This window comes from Haliotis cracherodii, unplaced genomic scaffold (genome assembly GCF_022045235.1).
Source record: "Haliotis cracherodii isolate W230 unplaced genomic scaffold, xgHalCrac1.p SCAF_6, whole genome shotgun sequence".
Taxonomy (NCBI): Eukaryota; Metazoa; Mollusca; class Gastropoda; order Lepetellida; family Haliotidae; genus Haliotis; species Haliotis cracherodii.
The window spans coordinates 28,723,731-28,748,102 of record NW_027266319.1 but is presented as its reverse complement, the minus strand read 5'-3'; the positions used below and the strand labels follow the sequence as shown (position 1 = coordinate 28,748,102).

Here is a 24,372-nt window from a genome sequence, read left to right as displayed (position 1 = left end):
CAACCTAGTCTCCACCCTACCCCAGTCTCCACCCTACCCTAGTCTCCACCCTACCCTAGTCTCCACACCTACCCCAGTCTCCACCCTACCCCAGTCTCCACCCTACCCCAGTCTCCACCCTACCCCAGTCTCCACACCTACCCCAGAGTTCCCCCTTCCCCAGTCTCCACTCTACCCCAGTCTCCATCCTACCCCAGTCTCCCTACCCCAGTCTCCACTCCAACCTAGTCTCCACCCTACCCTAGTCTCCACCCTACCCCAGTCTCCACCCTACCCCAGTCTCCACCCTACCCTAGTCTCCACCCTACCCCAGTCTCCACCCTACCCCAGTCTCCACCCTACCCTAGTCTCCACCCTACCCCAGTCTCCACACCTTCCCCAGTCTCCACCCTACCCCAGTCTCCACCCTACCCCAGTCTCCACCCTACCCCAGTCTCCACCCTACCCTAGTCTCCACCCTACCCTAGTCTCCACCCTACCCCAGTCTCCACACCTACCCCAGTCTCCACCCTACCCCAGTCTCCACCCTACCCTAGTCTCCACCCTACCCTAGTCTCCACACCTACCCCAGTCCCCACCCTACCCCAGTCTCCACCCTACCCTAGTCTCCACCCTACCCTAGTCTCCACCCTACCCCAGTCTCCACCCTACCCTAGTCTCTACCCTACCCCAGTTTCCACCCTTCCCCAGTCCCCACCCTACCCCAGTCTCCACCCTACCCCAGTCTCCACCCTACCCCAGTCTCCACCCTACCCTAGTCTCCACCCTACCCCAGTCTCCACCCTACCCTAGTCTCCACACCTACCCCAGTCTCCACCCTACCCGTCTCCACCCTACCCCAGTCTCCACCCCACCCCAGTCTCCACCCTACCCCAGTCTCCACCCTATCCCAGTCCACACCCTACCCCAGTCTCCACCCTATCCCAGTCCACACCCTACCCCAGTCTCCACCCTACCCCAGTCTCCACCCTACCCTAGTCTCCACACCTACCCCAGTCCCCCCCTACCCCTGTCTCCACCCTACCCCAGTCTCCACCCTACCCCAGTCTCCACCCTACCCTAGTCTCCACCCTACCCCAGTCTCCACCCTACCCCAGTCTCCACCGTACCCTAGTCTCCACCCTACCCTAGTCTCCACACCTACCCCAGTCCCCACCCTACCCCAGTCTCCACCCTATCCCAGTCCACACCCTACCCCAGTCTCCACCCTATCCCAGTCCACACCCTACCCCAGTCTCCACCCTACCCCAGTCTTCACCCTACCCCAGTTTCCACCCTTCCCCAGTCCCCACCCTACCCCAGTCTCCACCCCACCCCAGTCTCCACCCTACCCCAGTCCCCACCCTACCCTAGGCCCCACCCTACCCAAATCAGTACCCCTATCCCAGTCCCCACCCTACCCAAATCAGTACCCCTTTCCCCAAATATGACGTTCCCTCAAACAATTTGATACAACTATTAAAAACATGAAATGATGAATGGCAAGATACTATCCCTCAACCATGAATGTTGGTTGGTCCAGAGACAAGTTACTCCCCTACCCCCTCCCAAGCATCATCCCCCAAGCTCATTATTTCACCTGTTTCTGCCTTAACACTGTTGCTAATGTGACACCAGTGAGGTTGGAGCTTAGATACTTTACAGCTGTGTGATTGGCTGAACAGGTAGGTGATTGACAAGGCTGTCTACATATAAGGGATGTGTTACACATTCCCTTACCCACTTTCCAGGCTCCATCGTTCCTGTTTATATCCAGGTAAGCCATTATCATTCATTTCATGCCAGGTATTTGTCAAGTCAGTGTCATATATTACTTTACTTTTTTCCTCTTTATGGGTAAAACAAAATTTATTTCTAGATCTGTAGATTCTTTTCTCATGATTTCCACATTTTTATGAGGCCTGAGTCAGTGATGAATTAGTTGGACAAGCTGTTAGTCAGAATTTCATGGTCTTTACTGGCAGAAATTGCATAGCATCATTTTGTAAAGCTGATGAGGCACGATAAACAAGCTCAGTTAAAACCATTATTTAATTGCCAATCTTATGCCTATTATTATTAACATAAATCCAACTGACATTAGGTTGATTTTTAAATATGATGACTTGTCAATTGTTTCCACTTGTCTTGTTTATCCTAACGATGTGTTTTCAGCTGCACAATTAAAATGAAAATATTTAAATAATAGTTGACTTATTTGAAGTACATTCAGAGAATATGAGATATTAGTTTGTTTCACTCAAAAAGATATGCTAGCTGGGAGAAAACTTGCCACATATGTGGGAATGTACAGTTGACGTGTAATCGGCCAGTTGGGTGTTTCCAACTCAACGTTTCTGCTTCGCTGATCAGCTGTAGATCCTGTGTTGAGGTCGACCACACTTTGTGTCCTGTAGACCCGAGATGCGGGAAAACAATATTGATGTAGATCAAGCTGATATTTTTAAGGAGCAAATGAGTAGCCGAAATATACTCTGCATTGTTTTGTTTTTTTTATTCAATTCATAATTTTTTTTAGTCATATAAAAGAATCTTTTATGATTTTTTCAATATATTTGATTTCTGTTCATTGAAAACCTAAGTGTTCTCATCATTTTGAATGTATAACATGTTATGCTAGTGAATAGATTTTGTGTAGCTTTCACAAAGAGTTGAAATCAATGCTAGATGACTGTGTAATAAATCATTTGTACTTGCAGTAAAACTGACATATTTAGTTTGGTTAGGTAGGGTTTTGTGACAAACACTGGTTTGAAAATGTTTATTTCAATTAAAGTGTTGAGATGTTATTGTGGTTTGCAAATCTAACACCAAAACACCCTGCAGTATCATAGGTCATCATCGTCTCCTCATTCCAGGGTTCACACGATTTGTCCTCCTTCTCCGGAACCGCCTTTATCATTGTTATACTTGTCCTTAATCTGTCAGGAGAGCTCAATGTCGGTAGTTTACTCCTGTCTTGGTCACACCAAAAGACTTTAAAAGATGGTACTTGTTGTTACCCTGCCTGGTGCTTGGCAGTAACAGGATAAAACAAGAACTGGTCACCTCGGACTCAGTATACTGTCTCTGGTATCCATGTTGAGTGGGGTGTTCTTGTTAAAACTGTGGCTGCATGCTGGTATCTCAGTGTAGCCAGGCTAGCACTATAAAACTCAGGCATTAGTCCGGACTAATACAAGCAGGCAAACACACACATCTGCATACACGTAGCTGTATGAGCGGAACAATTTTGTTAGAGAGAATTTCACCTCACCTCACCTCACCTCATCTTACCCCACCTCACCTCACCTCACCTCAAACCAAACCCAACCCAACCCACCTCACCCCAACCCACCTCACCTCATTCCACCTCACCTCATCCCAACTCACCTCACCCCACCCCACCCCACCCCACCCCACCCCACCCCACCCCACCTCAACTCACATACAAATCTAAGTAATACTGATCAGTGGTGGAGTTAATGCAAATCATACCTCTACACTGAGTGACTAGTAGTGACACAGTTAAAATCTTTATTGCATGGTTAATGTAAGCTCCTGGGGCCTTGAATAAATAAGCGTGCTTTGATTTAATATTTTGTCACAATATATAAAATCAATTATCAGTCCCTATGAAAATTAAATTATTCTTCTCTTTGGCACACTGACATTCCAAAAGACACACCTTCAAAAAGCCAGAAATACAAATTCCATCTATGATCTATGTAGGTGATGAGAGTTTAACTTGAATTAACGAAAATATAAATAAACACTCACTGTGACCCTTGAAAAACAATGGGATTGAAGGTGAGTGACCATTTGAGTCTGGAGTGAAAAAAGAAATTATCTGCCACACAAAAAATACATTGTAGCAAGATGTCTTTTAATTGTTTATTTTGGCTTATAGTAGTTTTAGTTACCCCCCATTATTATGTGACCGGGCCATCATAATTACTTCAACTGTAGAATTATTGTACATGTATTTACTTTCAACTGTCAATGACAGTTGGTCATGGGTATGTAGGAGGGTGTGTAGAGTAGACTGATATTGACAGTCACCGCACACAGTCACCGCACACAGGCAGCTCCAACACTCAGTACACACATGTTCTGTGTGTACAGAGAGATTGTACTGGTGGTATTTACAGTCTGGTGATAGGGGTCTGACTCTGACTCAAAGATATATATAACATACACATATGTTGAAAGACATATACTCAGATAGGCTTTGGCCTAGGCTGAAACTTGTCACATGGAAACTTTGGCCCAGAACAAGCCGGGTAAACTTTGCCCAAGTTTTCGGAGTAATCTTTGTCTTTTATTGAACATTACCTGTGGACACTTTGGCCTAAGTTCAACTTTTCACTGGGAAATTTGTGCTTTAGGAGGAACTTTCCCAGAGTAAACTTTGGCCAAGGCTGAATTCTTTAGTAATCTTTGGCCTAGATTGAACTATGCCTGAAGAAACTTTTCCGAACCTTGACGCAAGAGCCCCTGGACACACGTTTCCAGTGGAAACTTTGGCCAAGGCTCATTTTTTAAATGTGGAAACATTGGCCTTATGCTTGATGCTTGATGCTTGATGCTTGAGCCTTTGGAAACCTTTCCCACAGTAAACACTGCAGGCCTAGACTGAACTTTCAGAGAAACTTTTAATGCAAACTTTTAAGGGCCAGCTTTCCCATAGGAGGCCAGCTTTCCCTGCTATTTTGGTGATAATGTGTTGCATCATTAATGACTTATTACAACTTATTACATCAGGGTGAGATGTGCCCAAGTTTCAATGTATACCTTGGGGAGCCTTGACAGTTACACTGGTGCACACAATACTTGTCAACGTTTAAGTTTTCCGGTTTGTCCTGGATATTGACCTGTAATATATGGCTGGGCTATGTTTTATGTGTTCAAGGGCTGTTAGTCTCAGTGTCTGACAGTGTTGATAAACACCTCTGACGTGTTACATTATTTGACTACAGTACATTAAGTCAGCTGTCATGGATCACAATGAATATCCACAGATGCGCAATGAAAATTGCATCACATGCAGGAATTTCCATTCTGAAAATATAAAGACAGATGAAGCTAGACTTTCATTATGCCCCTGACCCAAAACAGCAGGGGCATTTAGTTGGACCAAGGAATTCTGTCCGTCCTTCCAAGGACATTTGTGTGTGACCAATAACTTGAAAACTACTACATCGATTCTTTTCAAACTTGGTTAAAACTTGTTTTGCCTATAGGAGAGGTGCAGCGTGAAGTTCGATGTCAATGTGTGAAATTTCTGAAAAAATACAGATATTTTCCTTTTTTTTTACTTAGGATTAATTTACTTCAACATTTGTGCAGCCTATGACTTGAACTTGACTTAATGGATTTATTTTCAATTAGGGCACAGTTTCTACACCAGTAGGAGAGATGCAGTGTGAAGTTTGTTTTCAATATTTTGATTTTCTGAACAAATACAACTTTTTTTCACTTAGAATTTTCTTATTAAAGCGTTTGTGCGAGATATAACTTGAAAACTGCTGCATGGATTTTTTTTCAAATTTAGGGAACAGTTTCCATAACTTCTAGAAGAGGTGCAGCGCAAGGTTTGATTTTGATATGTGTAATGATGTTTTACATGTTTTGAACTGAGAAATAATTTGGAGTCGAAGTCTGGGGTATAAGTGAGCCCTGCTTACTCTGTGTCTTGTTGGAGTACTATTAATGATGCCAAATGTCACCTTGACACAGAAATAGCACACAGTGACTGGCAACAAGCAGATGACTCTGTTTTAAGAGTGAAAGATTGACGTGAAACTAACTGACTGACAAAATGTAGTAAGGGAGAAAGTACTAGATTTTCATTAGGGAACCGGGATTGGGTTTGAGGTCAGCCTGTCTTAAGTGTTCCCCTATGACCAGTATATTTGAACTGGTTATGCATGATGCTCTTGGTACAGCAGAACTAGCTCATAAGAACTAGCCTCCAAAAACAATTACATTTCTATTTCTGACATAATTTTAACAGCCATCAATCAAATGAGTCATTTGAAGCCTCATGACCAATCACGTTGCTTGTTTTGTTTCTGTGGACCAATGAGAACTCTCCACCTGCTACAGGACACTGCTGAATGACACATGTTTACAAAGTAACCCACTTGCTTGATACCTCCAGCCAAGCTGCTGTCAGCATAACGCATGGGATCAGATTCATGTGAAGAAATAAATCCTGATTATGTATATGTGCTTATCTCTATAACTCGAGATGATTTAATCTAATTTCAAATTGAAAAAAGGAGGGAGTTTAATTTGTGTTCATTATGTTGCACAGGGCTCCCAGCCATGCCAAATTCCCCTTTTACTAAAGCAGTTTTTAGGGAAATCACTTATTTTATTGATGGCTAAAGTTATGTCAGAAATAGAAAAGAAAATGTATTTTAGTTCTGCAATAATGTATAATAAATAGCAATTAACTTTAAAAAAAATAATTTAACATATGGATGAAACGTTCATCTGTGAAACTCATCATATATATTAGCAGCTTTTAGGGAAATTACTTATTTTATTGATGGCTAAAGTTATGTTAGAAATAGAAAAGAAAATGTATTTTAGTTCTGCAATAATGTATAATAAATAGCAATTAACTTTTAAAAAAATAATTTAACATATGGATAAAACTTTCATCTGTAAAAGACATCATAAATATATTAGAGTGAATTATTTGTAGCATATGGATAGAAATGTGCGCATTACATACTTACCGGTACATACTGGTATTTCCATCAATGTTGAAGTGCAGCGACATTCCATTGATGATGTCATACAATGATATGACCTCAGAAATGCAGTTAACTGCTGTGGCGTAATAATTTACAGAACGTTGCGGTACGTCTCCCATTCCCATACACGACCAGTCGTAAAAGTGGAATTATTTCACTTTTTGTTTGGTAGATTAGACCATATGTGTTTGACCTCTAGATTTATTGTTTATAAATTCTGTGTTGGCAAACTTACAAAGACTTGAATCACATTAGAACTACGATTTTGTTTGCACCTAGTCCTTCCATGTTTCTAAAGGTTTATAGAATATATCATCCTTACATAAGGGTGAGAATATGTGATTGAGTTCCACTTTCTGAACTATTTTGCCCCAAACTGATAAGAAATTACCTTCTAAAAGGCTTGGAAAAATAGTATCGTCCTTTTTAAAACATATACATTCTTCATGAATTTGGATCCTGGTGCATTTAGGTGCTTTGAGATTGCAGACTTATCTCAATATGTGAAGCGTATCAAGATGAAAAAGTTTGTTCATTGTGGGCAGACTGCCTGGGTGGGTCATTGGCAGTTAGGGGGCGGGGGATGATAGTCAGAAGTAGGACGGTGTATATTACGTGCGTGCTTTAGAAGAGGGGATTGTATAGGAACTGTTTCCAGGTACAGTTGGTTTGTAAGAAAAACAGCCTGTGTATATGTCTGTTAAGTCAATACATAACCCTTTTTGAATCCATAAGATATGTTCAAATATCTATGTAAATAACCACGTGAGCATGGGACTTACGAAATCTTGAAATGCAAACTATGGAAGACAATCTGTGCCAAAATTACATTATGCTTGTGTTAGATAAGATGAGAAACATCGGAAAATACAGTCTCCTTGATAGATGTGGTTATGCTTGCTGTAAAATGATATTATTATTCTTGGTAGATTTTCTGCATCTAAAAGCATATATTACGTTAAAAAATTACATTTTAGCACAGATCCCCTTCCATAGCAAACACGTACGCAGCCATACTGACAACCGTCTATTTTTACCCTGTGGTTACTTGAACACACTGTCAATTGTCTTTTGACCAGATTTAACCAGAGACATTTATTATTCCCCGCCACGAAGTGGAAGGGGGATATAGGAATGGGTGCCGTCCTTCAGTCCTTCCGTCTGGCCGGCCGTCACATTTCGTTTCAGGAGCAGATCTTAAAAACCGTACCATATTTCTTCACCAAACTTGGCACATAGATAGATCTAGTGGTGAACTGGTGCCTTTTGATAGTTTGGGATTTTTAAAAAAGTTATTTTTTGTTTCCATGGCAACGACTTTGATTTAGACTGAAAATGGCGGTAGTCCTCGTTTCTGGAGCAGATCTTGAAAAACGTACCATATTCCTTCACCAAACTTGGCACATAGATAGATCTAGTGGTGAACTGGTGCCTTTTGATAGTTTGGGATTTTAAAATAAGTTATTTTTCGAGTTTCCATGGCAACGACTTTGATTTAGACTGAAAATGGCGGTAGTCCTCGTTTCCAGAGCAGATCTTGAAAAAGTACCATTTTTCTTCACCATATTTTGCACATTGATAGGTCTTGTGGTGAACTGGTGCCTTTTGATAGTTTGGGATTTTTTTTAAAAGTTATTTTTTCGAGTTTCCGTGGCAACGACTTTGAGTTAGACTGAAAATGGCGGAAGTCCTCGTTTCCGGAGCAGATCTTGAAAACGTACTATATTTCTTTACAAAAAGGCCCAGTGAACATAGTTCACAGGAGCTAATGCATTGCACACACCCGACATGTCATATTGGCGGGGATGTGAGTATTTCATGCTATTTCTTTATTGTGTTTTGGGGGAAGTAAACAAGCCATCACACAAAACTGGGAGGAACAAAAGCTGTATCCCCACTTAGATATTTGTCCATGCTGATACACACGGGATTCCGCTTTCCATTGGCTTTATGTGATTGGACAGTTTCAGGAGGAATTACGGTACCTCTCCATGGGCGGATACAGCTTTTTTTTAAAGGGGGGGGGGTGCACAATTAAGATCTATTTATTGTCTTTGGTGGTAATTTATACAGAATTAAAGATTTTTTCCACCCATGCTCTCTCTCTAACTACCCTTCTAATACTTAGTAAAACTTTTTATTATTCATTTTCTTTCATAAATATTTTTAACATATTAATGTTTCTGAAACCAGCTTTTTCCAAAATAATATTTGTCTTATTCTCATATTAAGTTTGTATGTCAGTGTCCCAGAAGCCAATATTTAGCTGGGTGTTAAACATCCGATTTAATGATCTGTGAGTAGTATGGATTTTGCTTTTGGCGATATTCCATCAATATGTCGACAGGGGACACTAGAAATGGGCTTCACACATTGTACCCATGTGGGGAATTGAACTCGGGTCTTCAGCGTGATGAGTGAACGCTTTAACCACTAGGCTACCCCATTGCCCTCGAACTGATGGTATATGTGCTCCTAACTATATATGTTTAACAATCTGACAATTTCATAATCTATTTGTGTCTGTGTCTGTGTCTGTAGCTAATGTGAGCAGTACAGACCATGTCTTATGAGCTGACAGATGAATTAAGGCAGTGCAGTGAAGCCAGCTGAGATATGAATGAAGCTAGTCTGTTTTACACAGTATTGAATCTGGTCCGTCATTGGCTATTGATAATATTTCCCTACATACATGTATAATACACAGCATATACAATACACAGGCTGGGCTTTAGTTTGTATGATACCTGCCCCAGTTAAGCATACGTCATGTTACTGTCTGTCTGTTGTACCAATTCAAACTGAAACATTTCATAAGTCTGCAGCTTATATATAACTCCCTTCCATGGACTACAGTTCAGTTGCACCCAAACAAATTATTCATACATGTCCAGGGCTAAGCTGTCCACTCTTGTGAGCCCTAAACAGGCTAACGTAATCTATTCCGTATCAGCTCAGCATTGAGAGGCCAACATTGACGGGTAATGTATTTTATTGTCTCTAATTAAAACAGTATGGAAATATAGATAGGCCATGTAAGATCTGATTCTAGATTTACGTGCTTGTGATTGAGAACTGTCACAGAATTGCCTTGTAGACTAGCCGGATGTATTGGGCTGTCGTGATACAAGTGAATTGTAAACAGATATAAATAGCTGAATCATGCTTGGAGGAAATTAGGTTTGCGTGATGTAGTGGATGTGGTTCTGCTTCAACTGTAGCGCCCTGTTATTGTAACACTGAGGTCACTTTGACTATCGGACATATGATCGGCTTTTTTCGACTTATCTTTACGTGGCTTTTTAGAAATGGTGGTATCAATGATTGACTGGATTTATTCTTTCTTCTTTCTACCCATGCAATGTTTAGGAAGCGTAGCTAGTTTCAAGCCTTTATCAAGCAAGTGCTTGCCGTGTTCTAAAATGTTGCACTGATAGAAAAGTTGAAATCCAGAACCCATGTTCAATAACTGACTCAGTAAATTTTCATGTCAAGCCCAAATGAACTGTTTTTGCTGAACATAATGTTGAAAAACTGTGTTTTGCTTTTCACCTTTTGACTGTATAATAAAAATATGATTTATTTTGCTGTTGCTATGTATATTGTATTTTTGGATAATTCATTTTCATGGTGTATTTTTAGCTGAATGTAATTGCATTTATTTAATTTCAGTCTTTTCAACTATATTGTATATGGTTGTACCTAGAAATCTAAATATATTATTGATAGCTATTTTTCAGAATGAATATATACTCAGATCCATCTGTTGCATTGTAGACAACATTTTTTGATTGTCATGTTCTGCGTTTTTATTACAAACTATCAATGTTGTTATAAAATACATGTTCACAGTTCAAGTCAATAGGTAACTGTTTAAATGGAGAAATACGTCTGTGTGTGTGTGTGTGTGGGGGGGGGGGGGGGGGGGGGGTGGGTGGCTGGGGTGATTACGTTACACTTGAATGTACTCTTACTTTAATTGATATATTCAGGTTATGACACGAGTGTGTTTTGGATGGAAAGTATCCTGTGTTGGAAATAACAATGTGTTTACTGGGCCTTGGTGAGCTACATACATAGTGTTATGTAATAGTAATGTCATGACAACTTTATCATATAATGTCATTCTTAAATTCTAGAGTTCTAGACGAGTCTAAATTTCCTACCCGGTACCTGACCCACTATTATACCCTACCCGGGAACCCACTTCAGGTCTCAAGAGTTGGGAATGTCTGATTGGGAATTGTGTTACCGCAGCCCTGGCCAAAATTATTTAGATACAGGTGTCAAATGATCAGATCATGCGTACACTGAGGCTTTATCTTTACTCAAACATATACAAGTCAAAAGGAATGTGTGCATCGTCAGAAAGAAATGCGAACATTAGCGAGTGTAACCACTGAGCTATAGTGAGTTTTTGTCATTAAACAATATATCATTTGACTAACCACGAGTCCGGGTAGTCCTGTGGGTACCCTGGGTCCTATTTAGGACCCACCTGACCCGAGTACCCGAGTTACCCGTCCCAGCCCAAGTTCTATCTCTCACAAAGAGTATCATGACATTGCAAATTCATTCCATTAATATCATAAATCATAACAGCGGTAGACACTAACATTTTTAGTCCACTCGTTCTTATAATGAAAAACATATAGAAAAACCCTTAAATTTTGCAAATTTCTACTTGTCCTTATGATGCCTTAACTATTGGGCAGTTTGGCAAGGACTACAGGACGAGTGCCAATTTCTAACAATGCATAAAGGCAGTGATTGGTCAGGCAGATAGTGATACCAGGAAATATAGTTCCAACTGAAACATGATTTTCCCTATCGTAGACTATTAATTTGATGATGATAACAAACAGAGTATAAGGTAACAGTATTACCATAACAGAGACCGTTTTCATCCTGCCAAGAAGCATACCCATTGTACCGGTATGTTAAATTCATATTTCAGGCGTGTTACTACTTGAGAGGCTGAAAGATGTTATTGGTACTCAGAGCTCCAGATAACTTTTTGAGCAGTTGAGTTTTTACTCTAGGGTTTCTATTATAATTGGGTTATTACATTTTTCATTAGGTAACCAATATTTTTTCACACATCTATTCATCACTCTGTTGGATTTTTCCCAAAATTTGTGAACATTTTAAGATTTCAAAAAAATGAAATAATGTTTTCGATGTATATAACTGTTCTAAATATATAGGCTAGACTTGGAAAGTAAATCAGCTCGTGATTGTGTTTCGGAAATTAGCTCCTTTGTATGCATGCTGAAAAGTCTTTATTGGGTATTTACGCATGCTGTTTTTATACATTTGAGTTTTTCATTAAATGCTTGTGTTTCTGTATGCAAGTTAATTGAAAGTAATTGGGTTTTGAATATTTTTAGGGGTATTCTACGCAAATACACTGCTTATATCTGTAGCTCTGTGGTACTTGGATTAATATGAAGGGTGGGGATGCTTGTTAGGAAACAAACTTGGCAGTGTATATGAAATATTTCTCATTCATGTCTATAGATCTTTCTGATCTTTCACTTTTAATTATATATTAGTCCTCTGTGATATATTTCAGGAATAAAACGCAATAAAAAAGCAATAAAACAAGGGACAAGATTTATCAATAAACATATAAGACTAATTTCAAAATTAATAGTACTCTTAGACTAAGTGTTCCTGTGTCAGTTGGGAACCTTATAGGGCTTGATTAAAAGTTTAAGGCCTTTGTTTCTCTTTCTAGATTTTTTTAGAAGGGCCATATTGTTTTCATCATCAAATATGTTCTGTGTTGAACCATGTCAGGTACTTGTAATTGTATGTGTTAATGCCTTGGCGGAGATAGAAACTAAAAGTATTAGTCCACTAGTTGTTATAATCATCACATACAGTAAAACCCTTAAGATGGGCAAATGTCTATAGGACTATAAGACTGGTGCCAATTTCTAACGCTGCTTGGTTTGATGTGTGTCATCATATCTCCATACATGAGGTGTTGCTCATAATGTAAACTACTGATTTGTTTGGCCAGACTTGATTATTTAGACTTGGATTAATTGTTGTCTTGTTTTCCAGACTGTGTGTCGCTTTCAGTGAAAAGCACACCTGAACACCTCTGCCCACCTCACCGTGACTCTCCTGACCAGGTGAGTTGTCTTCTCCATGTCCTACATGTCCCCCGACCCGTTGGAATAGAGCTCAGCAACCCATGCTTGTCTTATGAGGCGACTGTGCTTGTCTTATGAGGCGACTGTGCTTGTCTTATGAGGCGACTGTGCTTGTCTTATGAGGCGACTGTGCTTGTCTTATGAGGCGACTGTGCTTGTCTTATTAGGCGACTGTGCTTGTCGTAAGAGGTGACTAACAGGATCAGGTGGTCAGGCTTGCTGACTTAGTTGATGCATGTCATCATATCCCATCTGCGTGGATCGATGCTCATGATGTCAATCACTGGATTGTCTGGTCCGGACTCGATTATTTACAGACCGCTGTAATACAGCTGGTATATTGCTGAGTGCAGTGTTAAACGACAAACAAACAAAACAAACAAACATGTCCCACACTCAGACCTCAGCAGAGTTCAGTGCGGTAGATGTTTAAGTACCCGGGGGTGGGGGGTAGGGGGTGGTAGCCTAGTGGTTAAAGCAGTGGTCAAAACGTTTGCTTGTCACGCCGAAAACCCCGGTTCGATTCCCAACATGGGTACAATGTGTGAAGCTCATTTAAAAAGCAGTGTAAAACCAAACTCACTCACTCACTCATTAAGTATCCAGGGACGGTCGGGTAGCCTAGTGGTTAAAGCGTTTGCTCGTCACGCCGAAGACCCGGGTTCGATTCCCGACATGGGTACAATGTGTGAAGCTCATTTATAAAGCAGTGTAAAACCAAACTCAATCACTCACTCATTAAGTATCCAGGGGCGGTCGGGTAGCCTAGTGGTTAAAGCGTTCGCTCATCACACCGAAAACCCTGGTTCGATTCCCAACATGGGTACAATGTGTGAAGCTCATTTATAAAGCAGTGTAAAACCAAACTCACTCACTCACTCATTAAGTATCCAGGGGCGGTCGGGTAGCCTAGTGGTTAAAGCGTTCGCTCATCACGCCGAAAACCCTGGTTCGATTCCCAACATGGGTACAATGTGTGAAGCTCATTTATAAAGCAGTGTAAAACCAAACTCACTCACTCACTCATTAAGTATCCAGGGGCGGTCGGGTAGCCTAGTGGTTAAAGCGTTCGCTCGTCACGCCGAAAACCCCGGTTCGATTCTCAACATGGGTACAATGTGTGAAGCTCATTTATAAAGCAGTGTAAAACCAAACTCACTCACTCACTCATTAAGTATCCAGGGACGGTCGGGTAGCCTAGTGGTTAAAGCGTTCGCTCGTCACGCCGAAAACCCTGGTTCGATTCCCGACATGGGTACAATGTGTTAAGCCCATTTCTGGTGTCCCCCGTCGTGATATTGCTGGAATATTGCTAAAAGCGGCGTAAAACCAAACTCACTCACTCACTCACTCACTCACTCTTTAAGTATCCAATGAGACCTGAGACATGAGACACTGATTACGTAAACTACACTTTTCTAATTTAGTCGGTGTGTTATGATGCATGCTCATGACATGCTGCAAGCTGAGGTGGGGTCATGAGATATAAAACTGTCTGTCGATGTCATCTCTAGACACAAAGGTGTCAGCTTGCTCTTTAAGCACATTAAAGAGAATTGTAATACAAAGTATCCTTATCATGCACAAATGCATCTTCCCAAGGCAAGGGCGTTAACTGACCATAAAAGTCCAGTTTCTACCCTTGCTGAACCAACCTGGAATTCCGAAGTTCCATTTTGACTGGACTAAGAAAACAAACCCCATGAAGATACGGTTTAGAATTGGTCTTCAACAACCTAGACTTGTTGTCAGAGATCAGAAGGTCAGAAGGTCAAGCGTGCTGACTTTCCAAATGCCTAGATTGATGCTCATCATGTCAATCACTGGATTATCTGGTCCAGACTCGATTAATTACAGATTTAAGTTATATAGCTGGAATATTGCTGAGTGCAGCGTTAACCAACAAACAAACAAATAAAACTTTGAAAATGACTATTCTATTCCTGGCATCTCTGTATAGACCTGACTCTACCAAATTCATAAAAATGACAAGGCCTTGTATGAATCATCAAGCGATATTAAGTGATGTGTCATTGTCCAAAGATGGAGACCATTATGGTGACTTGGCTTTAAGCAACCTTTGTGGGCCAGTTTGAGAAAATGAAACTTATTTTCCGAAACCGAGTATTTCATAGAAAAGCTAGTTCCTGGTGTGACACTGATGGATCAATGTACACCAGCTATATAAGTGAGACTGTTGTGGCACTTTGTATCATATGGACTGGAACACGACAAGCCTACAGTGTATTGGGAATAAGCTGTTCGTGTTGGTGATACTAGCAAAACCTAAAATGAATATGGTAAGAGTTCATTTTCTGATCTTTTTTTAGCTTAGATTGATTAATTTTCACAGACTTCTCTTTTTTTCACAAATTAAAACTAAATAATCAAAAATGAACTCTTTGAATGAAAATAGGCATGTGATGTAAAACATGCCGAACTATATTTTTGCTCGTTATGCCAGACGAACTGTTTTCCTGGTCTTTGGAAGAATCTACCTTACATTTTGAAAGTGTATTTAAACAAAAATGAAATCATTATATTTGAATGAAAGCCTCATTATTTCAAAACCTTCTTTTGGGTTTAGCTATTTTCGTGAATTTTATGATGATTTTTGGTCATGAAAACACATTTATTTATAATCAACAGACATTTTCATAATACCCTTATTTTGTATGTTACTTTCTTGAACACCTGTAGAAAAAGAAATAAAACAAAAATTCGAAAATAAGATGCTGGGGTGGAGTTTAAACTGGTTGAAGCACCGAATGAGAACACAAATATTGTTAGCTTTTGATTAACTATATAAATGAGCATAAAAAAACAAATAGCTATACATATCAGTTCAGGACAATAGATGACCTCTGCAAGTCTTATCTGAAAAGTCCATTTACAATAGATGAATGGTCTGTAAGTCTTATCTGAAATGTCCATTTCACAAACGCCTTTTGTGCAATACAGAGATATGTTCAGGTAAATGATATTTATCTGTTATATTATGATGTTCATTAGTGCCGCCCACCTTGATATTATGTTATTACAGGTGTGTTGTATATTGCAGATTCGTTGTGTACCAGCGTCACCAGCTGTTTGCCTTATCAAGGTGAGATTAGTTGTGTTGTGGCTAGTATCATCGTGACCACTCAATACCGTGAAGTCATTTATTCATATCATGTTCATTAACGACCGTCGCAATCAATTCAGTTTATTGTCAGTGTAAGTGGTATTGAAATACACAGCTTTGAAATTGTCAATATGCATGATATGGCACAACAATTCTATTCAGTGTCTTTGTAAGTGATATTAAAAAATGGAGCTTCATATCGCCAATGTGGCACGTTTCTATCGAACAACATTTTGATAAATGATTTCTTAATTACAATTTTCATATGGCTGTGTGAAAAGGGTTATGATACTAACCTCAGGTGTGGTTTAAAAAATCCTGTTATAATTGCTGATATGGCAGTTTTATGTAAGTATAACAACATGTGTTGTCATATGTGTTCTATACTACTCAACATTTGCTAAGGACCAAACCTTTGACTTTAAAGATGAGTGTTTTGATCCTTAACAAATGTTGAGTTGTATATTTGAACTCCTTAACAGTCTGGAAGAACAGTAATGGAGAACTAAACTCTACACTCTTGTTCCCATTCTTTATATGTTCTTACATGTAAAATACTTCAGTACTATTGGTCAATGATGGCTTGCTTGATAGGCATTACTTTGAAGTTGATGGATGACAAACTAGAGATAATTTATGGATAACAACCTTATTTTTCTTTTTCTTTATCTTTTTTTTATTCAGTCATATACCACAGGATACAGATACAGTCCTTTAATACTGTAAAGGAGATGTTTCTGTATAGATACTTATTCCTGTCAGGCAATACTGACATGGTATATTGGTATCTATGCCGAAACATCACACTGAACTCTACTTTGTTGGTCAATGATGTTTTGGTAAATTTCTATTTACCCAGTTGTACAGTGGCGTATACTGGATGAAATATACCTGGCTGTCATGGCAACAGACATGTTGCTGATCTCCGTCTGACCTCTGTAATCCCTGATTCATGGTGTTATGTAATATATAGTAACACTGACTCTAGATGTATGTTATGCAGAGCCTTAAATTAACACAAAGGAACTGTCATTTGGGAATATGATGACCAACAGACTCCGAGTTTCTTGTTTGCACTAGTTGGTGGTATTGAGTGGATAAACATTCAACTGTGTCAAGGCGATCACACCTCCTCCAACTGCAAATATCGAGCATGTCTCACAATTGTGATCTGAATTCTTTCAGCAGACATGTCATAGTTAGAACCAGTTTTCGGCAGCCCAACTGGTAAATATAAGTCAGGTACAAAGTCACATGACCATGAGGAACAGTGGCCCCGGGCTTGTTTCGAGATCCTATAAAACAACTTGTTTACTGATTGACTCGATCTGGAATATAGATAGTTCTGTATATGATAAGGATAAAACACTTCTCTGAGGTTTTGCTTAAAAATGAAAAAAAGTGAGTAAGGAAAAAGCAAAAAGTGTTTTCTCTAACTCAGTAACCATCTAGATGCAAGAAATACCAGAAAAAATAAGAAAACATTGAGATGCTTTATAGTGAAACAATACAGTGTGTTGCTGTATAAAAGGAACCAATCAAATTGGTCAGTGTTAAAGAGGTCAAAGTTAAGATGGCCATAACTTAAATGGTCTTGAAGATGTTTTTGTAGGATAGCATAAACAACTACTGATTGGTGCTTATGTTTTTGAAAGAGGAGAGAAATGCGTTGCTTCATTACTCAAATTGTTTAGTAGTCCATATAAAATGTAGTATCTGTTACTACATCATCTGCATAGCCCATTAACAGTAGCTTATTCATTGAATGCTGACTATCCACTGCCTGGTGATCATGCTGTGCCTAGGTCTAGACATTGCAATTAATCCCATGTAGGATAATGTTTTCAATTTCTGCTAAATTTGTACATGTAATATAATTTTAACAGACCAAGAAAATGTTATTTGAGGGACGTGATTAAATTTGCCAGGACTGCAAATATCCCGAGCCTAGTCCTCCCCCTTTAAAATTCTTTTATTTTTATTGTATTTTTATTCACAAACATGACTTTGTGCATGAATACATTGTCTAATAAACAAGTGATATGCAGCCAGAATCACTCAGGCATCGGGAAGCCTCTGTTAAGATTTATTGGAAACATTTGGCAATAGTATGCCTAGGACTCACATACTTAAACATAGACACATGACAGCTACATCACCAAGATACAACACTATAGAACAGGCTGCTGGTGAGGTGGGGCAAGGTACAAGGTCTCACTATACGCAGATGTATCCTTCATCTGTACCATAATTTGTGGCCTGGGTTTGAATCCCTAACTATTTTCAGAGCACCATGAAGCGTCTGGCATGTCCGTTTCTGACAAAGATCCCTGTCAACAACCTGAGACAGTTCCCCCAGCAGCTCCTGAGCTATGCCAACCGCTGCCCAGTGATGACCCATGCCTCCCAGTATTCCTCGGCCAGCATGATGACCACCGAGGTCGACGCCAAGGAAGGTGAGACCCAAACCAAATTTGAAAATATTTATCTTATTTATGGAATTATCTTGTTATTCAATTATGTCAACGGTTTCTTCATCACTGTTTTTGACGACCTTTAATTTTTTATTCACCTGACTGAAACTTAAAATAAATGCCATACCTCCTATTCTGCTGTTAAGTTCAAATCTGATTTTCAATATGGCAACCAGAGCAGCCATATTAAAAAAAAATATATTCATGGCTCTTGTGCTATGATAGAAATTCTGTACAAAACCTCACTCACTCACTTCTCCATACCCACATCATCTCTGATGTTATAACAGCGGAGGTTGCCGGGACAACCAAGTGTCCTTTCCTGGCGAATGAGCTGCAGCTTCAGGAGGCTAGCCCAGCCATCCAGGGAGACATCATCACTGTCAACAGAATAGGTCAGATTCATCTCTCAATTCGGAAGGGAATTTATGTTTAAACTTTGGTTTATAGGCCTGCCACACCAACTTTTAACAAAAAATTTCAATTATTTAAGGTTTCATTTTTCTGTTGGTGTGTGTACATTGCATGAAGTCATGGATGGATACTCATGCTGTCATCCTCTAGTTTGCCGATTCTGGGACAGGCTGGCTGTAGTCATAAATGGTTGCTGGTTTCCATTGCATCCTTAACCATATACACTCACTTGGGGCGGTCGGGTAGCCTAGTGGTTAAAGCGTTAGCTCGTTCTGCCGAAGACCCGGGTTCGATTCCCGACATGGGTACAATGTGTGAAGCCCATTCCTGGTGTCCCCCGCCGTGATATTGCTGGAATATTGCTAAAAGCGGGGTAAAACCATGCTCACTCACTCACTATACACTGACTTAAAGGTACAATGAATGAAGCTCACTCACTCACTCAACCAGCTACCAAGAACTCACTCACTCACTCAGCACATAGGTATGCCACATGTCAGTGATCCATGTTGTGATATGGATGCAGGAAGAGGTGTAAAAGCATCCTCCCTCACTCCCTGCTGATGTTTTAGATGACGCTGACAACTTGACAGCTGCCAAGGACAACACCGGACTGAGCAGGGATGTAGCTCAGCATGCTGCCACCACTGCTGCTGGTGATGTGAGTGTGGAGATGCAGGGGGAGACGAACGTGGAGAAGGATTCGCGGTTTGGAGGAGTACAAGGCTGGAACCTAGGAGAGACCCTCAAGATGCTGAGAGGGAAAGGGTCGGGGCCACATGGGGGTGAGTAGACAGGGCAGCTTCAGGGGAAGTTCAGGGCAGTTTTAGGGGAAGATTGAGGCAGTTTTAGGGGATGTTCAGAACAGCTCAAGGCAAAGTTCAGGGCAGCTTTTGGGGAAGTTCAGGGCAGCTTCAGGGGATGTTCAGAACAGCTCAAGGCAGCTTCAGGGCAGCTTCAGGGGATGTTCAGGGCAGCTTCAGGGGATGTTCAGAACAGCTCAAGGCAGCTTCAGGGCAGCTTCAGGGCAGCTTTGGGGGAAGTTCAGGGCAGCTTCGGGGGAAGTTCAGGGCAGCTTCGGGGGAAGTTCAGGGCAGCTTCGGGGGAAGTTCAGGGCAGCTTCGGGGGAAGTTCAGGGCAGCTTCAGCGGAAGTTCAGGGCAGCTTCAGGGGAAGTTCAGAGTAGTTCAGGGCAGCATCAGGGGAAGTTCAGGGCAACTTCGGGGGAAGTTCAGGGCCACTTCAGGTCCGCTTCAGGTGAAGTTCAGCACCACTTCGGGTGAAGTTTAGGGCCACTTTTATGACTCTCTACAAGAGACTAATACTTTTGGTGATTCTCCCCTGATTCTTCTGGACTCCACTCCCCACGGTCCCTTGTGCAGACATGCACTTAATACTAAAATCCTGTTGAAAGCAGTGATACCTCAGTTACCCAACCACTCTTGTCTTTCAGGTGATCCTCCAGGCTTCTTCAACTATGAAGCATTCTTTGCCAATGAGGTTGACAAGAAGAAGAAGGATCACTCATACCGAATCTTCAAGAAGGTGATGCGGAATGCAGATGCATTTCCCTTTGCCCAGGAGCACTCGGATGGCAAGAAGGACATTTCTGTGTGGTGCAGCAATGACTACCTAGGCATGAGCTGGCATCCGAATGTGTGCAATGCTGTCAGGTTAGTTTCTGAGACATTTCGTCTTGATCGTGTTTGTGAGGTGAGGTGAGGTGAGGTGAGGTGAAATGGGGTTTGTCGCATGCACATGTATGTGTGTGGCTGCTGAATGACTTATGCCGATTTATAGTGCTAGCCCACTGAGATACCATGCTGCATAATAACATGAATACCCCACTCAGACACAGTAGACTGACTCCAAGCCGACCAGTCCTTGTTTTAGCCCCTTAATGCCCAACGCCAGACAGGGTAACAACAAGTAACATTTTTTAGCGTCTTTTGGCATCAAACCCCGGACCTTCCACTCTCCGGCGAGCGTGTGTGAAATCAATCAAGACAAAAGCTGTTATAGTGTTGCAGACTCTATGCATCAGATCCAGATCTCTGAAGGAAGGCTTCTGGTTTCGGGGAATGGAGCATCTAATGCTGTTGTTTGAGACACAAGTCTGTGTGACTTAAAAGACAACATGAAAGTCGGTTATTTGATGACGGTTGTTTGAGAAATGCCTACATGATTAACAGGACAGTGTGGGAGGGGGTGTATTCGATAAATGTTGTTTGAGACACGTCTGCATTACTAACAGGAAAGCGCTGGAAAAGCATGGGGCAGGTGCAGGGGGGACGAGGAATATCTCCGGCAATTCCCCACTACATGAACGTCTTGAGCAACGTCTGGCTGATCTACACCAGAAAGAGGCTGGCCTCATTTTCACCTCCTGCTATGTGGCCAATGACTCAACACTGTTTACTCTGCTCAAAGCACTTCCAGGTACAGTGACTAAGGATTTATCTTAAATGTCCCTACAGGTTACCTCAACTCATTGTTCACCCTGATCATGATGTAGGTTTGTCAGCACCATACCCGTGTTCATAGGATTCACACAGTGGTAAACACCTAAAACGTACTTAGTCTTAAAGCTAATACACTGTGGTATGACTGATATACTCTCTTTATAACTTACAAAATGTAACTGATGCACTGACTCACACAAAAGATGAAATATTGTGATGTCAATGGTTCATATCATTTAATTCTTGTGAACAAATCAATCAATAGATTCAAACAAACCTTGCATATTGATTTTGAACAAAACTAATTTTTCCATTCCAGGTTGCCATATATTCTCCGATGCAGGTAACCATGCGTCCATGATCGCAGGGATCCGGACAAGTGGCGCCCCGAAGCATATATTCCGTCACAATGACCCTGACCACCTCGAGCAGCTTCTCAAGAAAGTGGATGTCAATGTCCCCAAAGTTGTTGCATTTGAAACTGTGCATTCCATGGATGGTGAGTGGCCATTGGTGTCTCTATGACCACAGTTAATGTGTGAGTCCTTGTTTGCGACAGAATTACAGGACATTGTGTGTTTTGTGAGACATTTGACGGTCATTCCGTTGATGTCATGCTTGTTGCTGTTCATGATAGTTTTGGAGAGAAAAAGGTTATATATGCTGTGTTTCATTTAACAAAATTTATGCTCTTTTGAAAAATCCTGTTGTGTGAATTTGTGGAGGGGGGCGGCAGGGAAGGATTTAATCTCAAATCAAACATGCAACAGTTTAGGGTTTTTTTTGTCTCCTGCCTTCATAAAGACCAATAAACTGGTTTTACGCCGCTTTTAGCAATGTTCCAACAATATAACGGCGGGGGACACCAGAAATTCGCTTTACACATTGTACCAATGTCGGGAATCAAACCCGGGTCTTTGGCGAACGCTTTAACCACCAGGCTACCTGACCGCCCCGTATGACCAATAAATGACTTTATGAAATATTGTCATGAAGCACATGACAAATGGTTTCTTGATATGTGACAAACTGTTGTCTTATTTCCACAGGATCCATTAGCCCTCTGAAAGAACTGTGTGATGTAGCACACAAGTATGGGGCCTTGACCTTCGTCGATGAGGTGCATGCAGTGGGTCTCTATGGTGACCATGGTGCCGGCGTTGCCGAGAGAGACGAGTGTCTTGATGACCTTGACATCATCTCAGGAACTCTTGGTATGACCTTCATTTTTAGATAGGAAACATGTTTCGACATGTTTAAGTTAAGGCCGCAACAAATTATTATTTGTTTGCTGTTTTGTTTTTATCAAAGGCAAGATGTTGTCTTTCGGCAGGATGCCAGTCAGATTACAAAAAATATCGAGTAAACTGCCTCACACTGTTTCAATATTATTAAGCTGAAAATATGATTCTGAGGTTATTGTGGCTGTGGCAAAAAATGGTACAACAGTGTTCATACAGTCTCTTAGCAATTATTTGTCTTTCGTTTAACATGCTTCATAACAACAGTTAGTGCCAAAGCAGTAACTTTGTTCAGTGAAAGAATGCATGAAGTGCTTGTCAAAATATTTCTGTCTTTATACTTTCGATCACTCACATGTTGTTCAGTCACAAACACATCTGTTGATAACCTGTCATCACATCATGGAGTATGATCTGTTTCCAGGCAAGGCATTCGGCAATATGGGTGGTTACATCGTGGGTACTGCCAACACCATCGACATGGTTCGGAGCTACGCAGCAGGGTTCATATTCACCACTGCCCTGCCTCCTACAACACTGTCCGGAGCTCTTGCTTCAATTGATGTAAGTCAATATCTTGCCACACTGTGTGGAGCTCCTGCTTCAATTGATGTAAGTCAATCTCTTCCCACACTGTGTGGAGCTCTTGCTACAATCGATGTAAGTCAATCTCTTGCCACACTGTGTGGAGCTCTTGCTTCAATCGATGTAAGTCAATCTCTTGCCACACTGTGTGGAGCTCTTGCTTCAATTGATGTAAATCAATCTCTTGCCACAGTGTGGAGCTCTTGCTTCAATCGATGTAAGTCAATCTCTTGCCACACTGTGTGGAGCTCTTGCTTCAATCGATGTAAGTCAGCCTCTTGCCACAGTGTGGAGCTATTAATGTCCGGAGCTCTTGCTTCAATCGATGTAAGTCAATCTCTTGCCACACTGTGTGGAGCTCTTGCTTCAATCGATGTAAGTCAGTCTCTTGCCACACTGTGTGGAACTCTTGCTATGACAGATGGCAGGTACTTGAAGCACGTGGATTCAACTTTGTCCCAGATAAAACCTTAGGAACAGCATGAGAATGTGTAACAGATATGAATACAATATTTTTCATAATCAACAGGTGTTGGCGAGTGATGAGGGTCGAGAGCTTCGAGCACGTCATCAAAGCAACGTCTTGTATCTGCGGGAGAAGCTAACTCATGAAGGAATCCCAGCCATGCACAGCCCCAGTCACATCATACCTATACATGTGAGTGGTCCCCGGGAATTAGTTTGACATGTCATCAAAGGTCAAAGGTCAGAGTCGTGAGATCTCACAAAACAGTTTGTGGTTATGCTTTCTCAAAACGTATTCGTATATTTAGTATTAAATTTGATATCCCAGTATATACCTTCTCTTTGGTGGGACCTTGCTTTGAAATATTTTTGGGCAAGTTTAGTCAAATGTCAAGGTGAGTGTTAAGGTTTTCGTAAAACATTGTCATTGTCAAATTCTGAGGAATACCAGCACAGGCGAGGAACTATATCGAAAAGGTTAACACAGGGTATTCCTTAACGACAGTTACAGGCTGTACGACTGAATCCGTCAAAACCATAGTCTGTTCTTGCTTCAATGGGGTAAACATTTAAACCAAAGGGACTTTGCATAGCCCTCGGGAATATTGACGTACAATCCTGGCTGTCTATTAGACATAGAAGTACCGGTATGTTGTTTGTTCAGTTTTCAAAATTTGAATCGAGAACTTTGTCAAAAT

At 41.0% G+C, this 24,372-nt stretch overlaps 1 protein-coding gene across 4 annotated transcripts in view; it reads left to right on the top strand.

The window, feature by feature from the left end:
* The window catches only part of LOC139444869 (5-aminolevulinate synthase-like), a 46,783-nt gene that overhangs the window by 17,400 nt on the left and 5,011 nt on the right, over positions 1–24,372 (top strand). The window contains exons 1-12 of one of the 4 annotated variants that reach the window (XM_071225862.1): positions 1,699–1,756; positions 12,819–12,889; positions 15,972–16,013; positions 18,322–18,490; positions 18,799–18,903; positions 19,495–19,707; positions 20,375–20,594; positions 21,176–21,360; positions 21,703–21,882; positions 22,433–22,597; positions 23,049–23,188; positions 23,739–23,867. In XM_071225862.1, coding sequence (XP_071081963.1) covers positions 1,699–1,756; positions 12,819–12,889; positions 15,972–16,013; positions 18,322–18,490; positions 18,799–18,903; positions 19,495–19,707; positions 20,375–20,594; positions 21,176–21,360; positions 21,703–21,882; positions 22,433–22,597; positions 23,049–23,188; positions 23,739–23,867 — 1,677 coding nt within the window. Of the gene's footprint in view, positions 1–1,698; positions 1,757–9,635; positions 9,728–10,070; positions 10,146–12,818; positions 12,890–15,971; positions 16,014–18,321; positions 18,491–18,798; positions 18,904–19,494; positions 19,708–20,374; positions 20,595–21,175; positions 21,361–21,702; positions 21,883–22,432; positions 22,598–23,048; positions 23,189–23,738; positions 23,868–24,372 lie in introns of those variants that run through there. The other 3 variants (XM_071225864.1, XM_071225863.1, XM_071225865.1) reach the window with 3 other exon arrangements.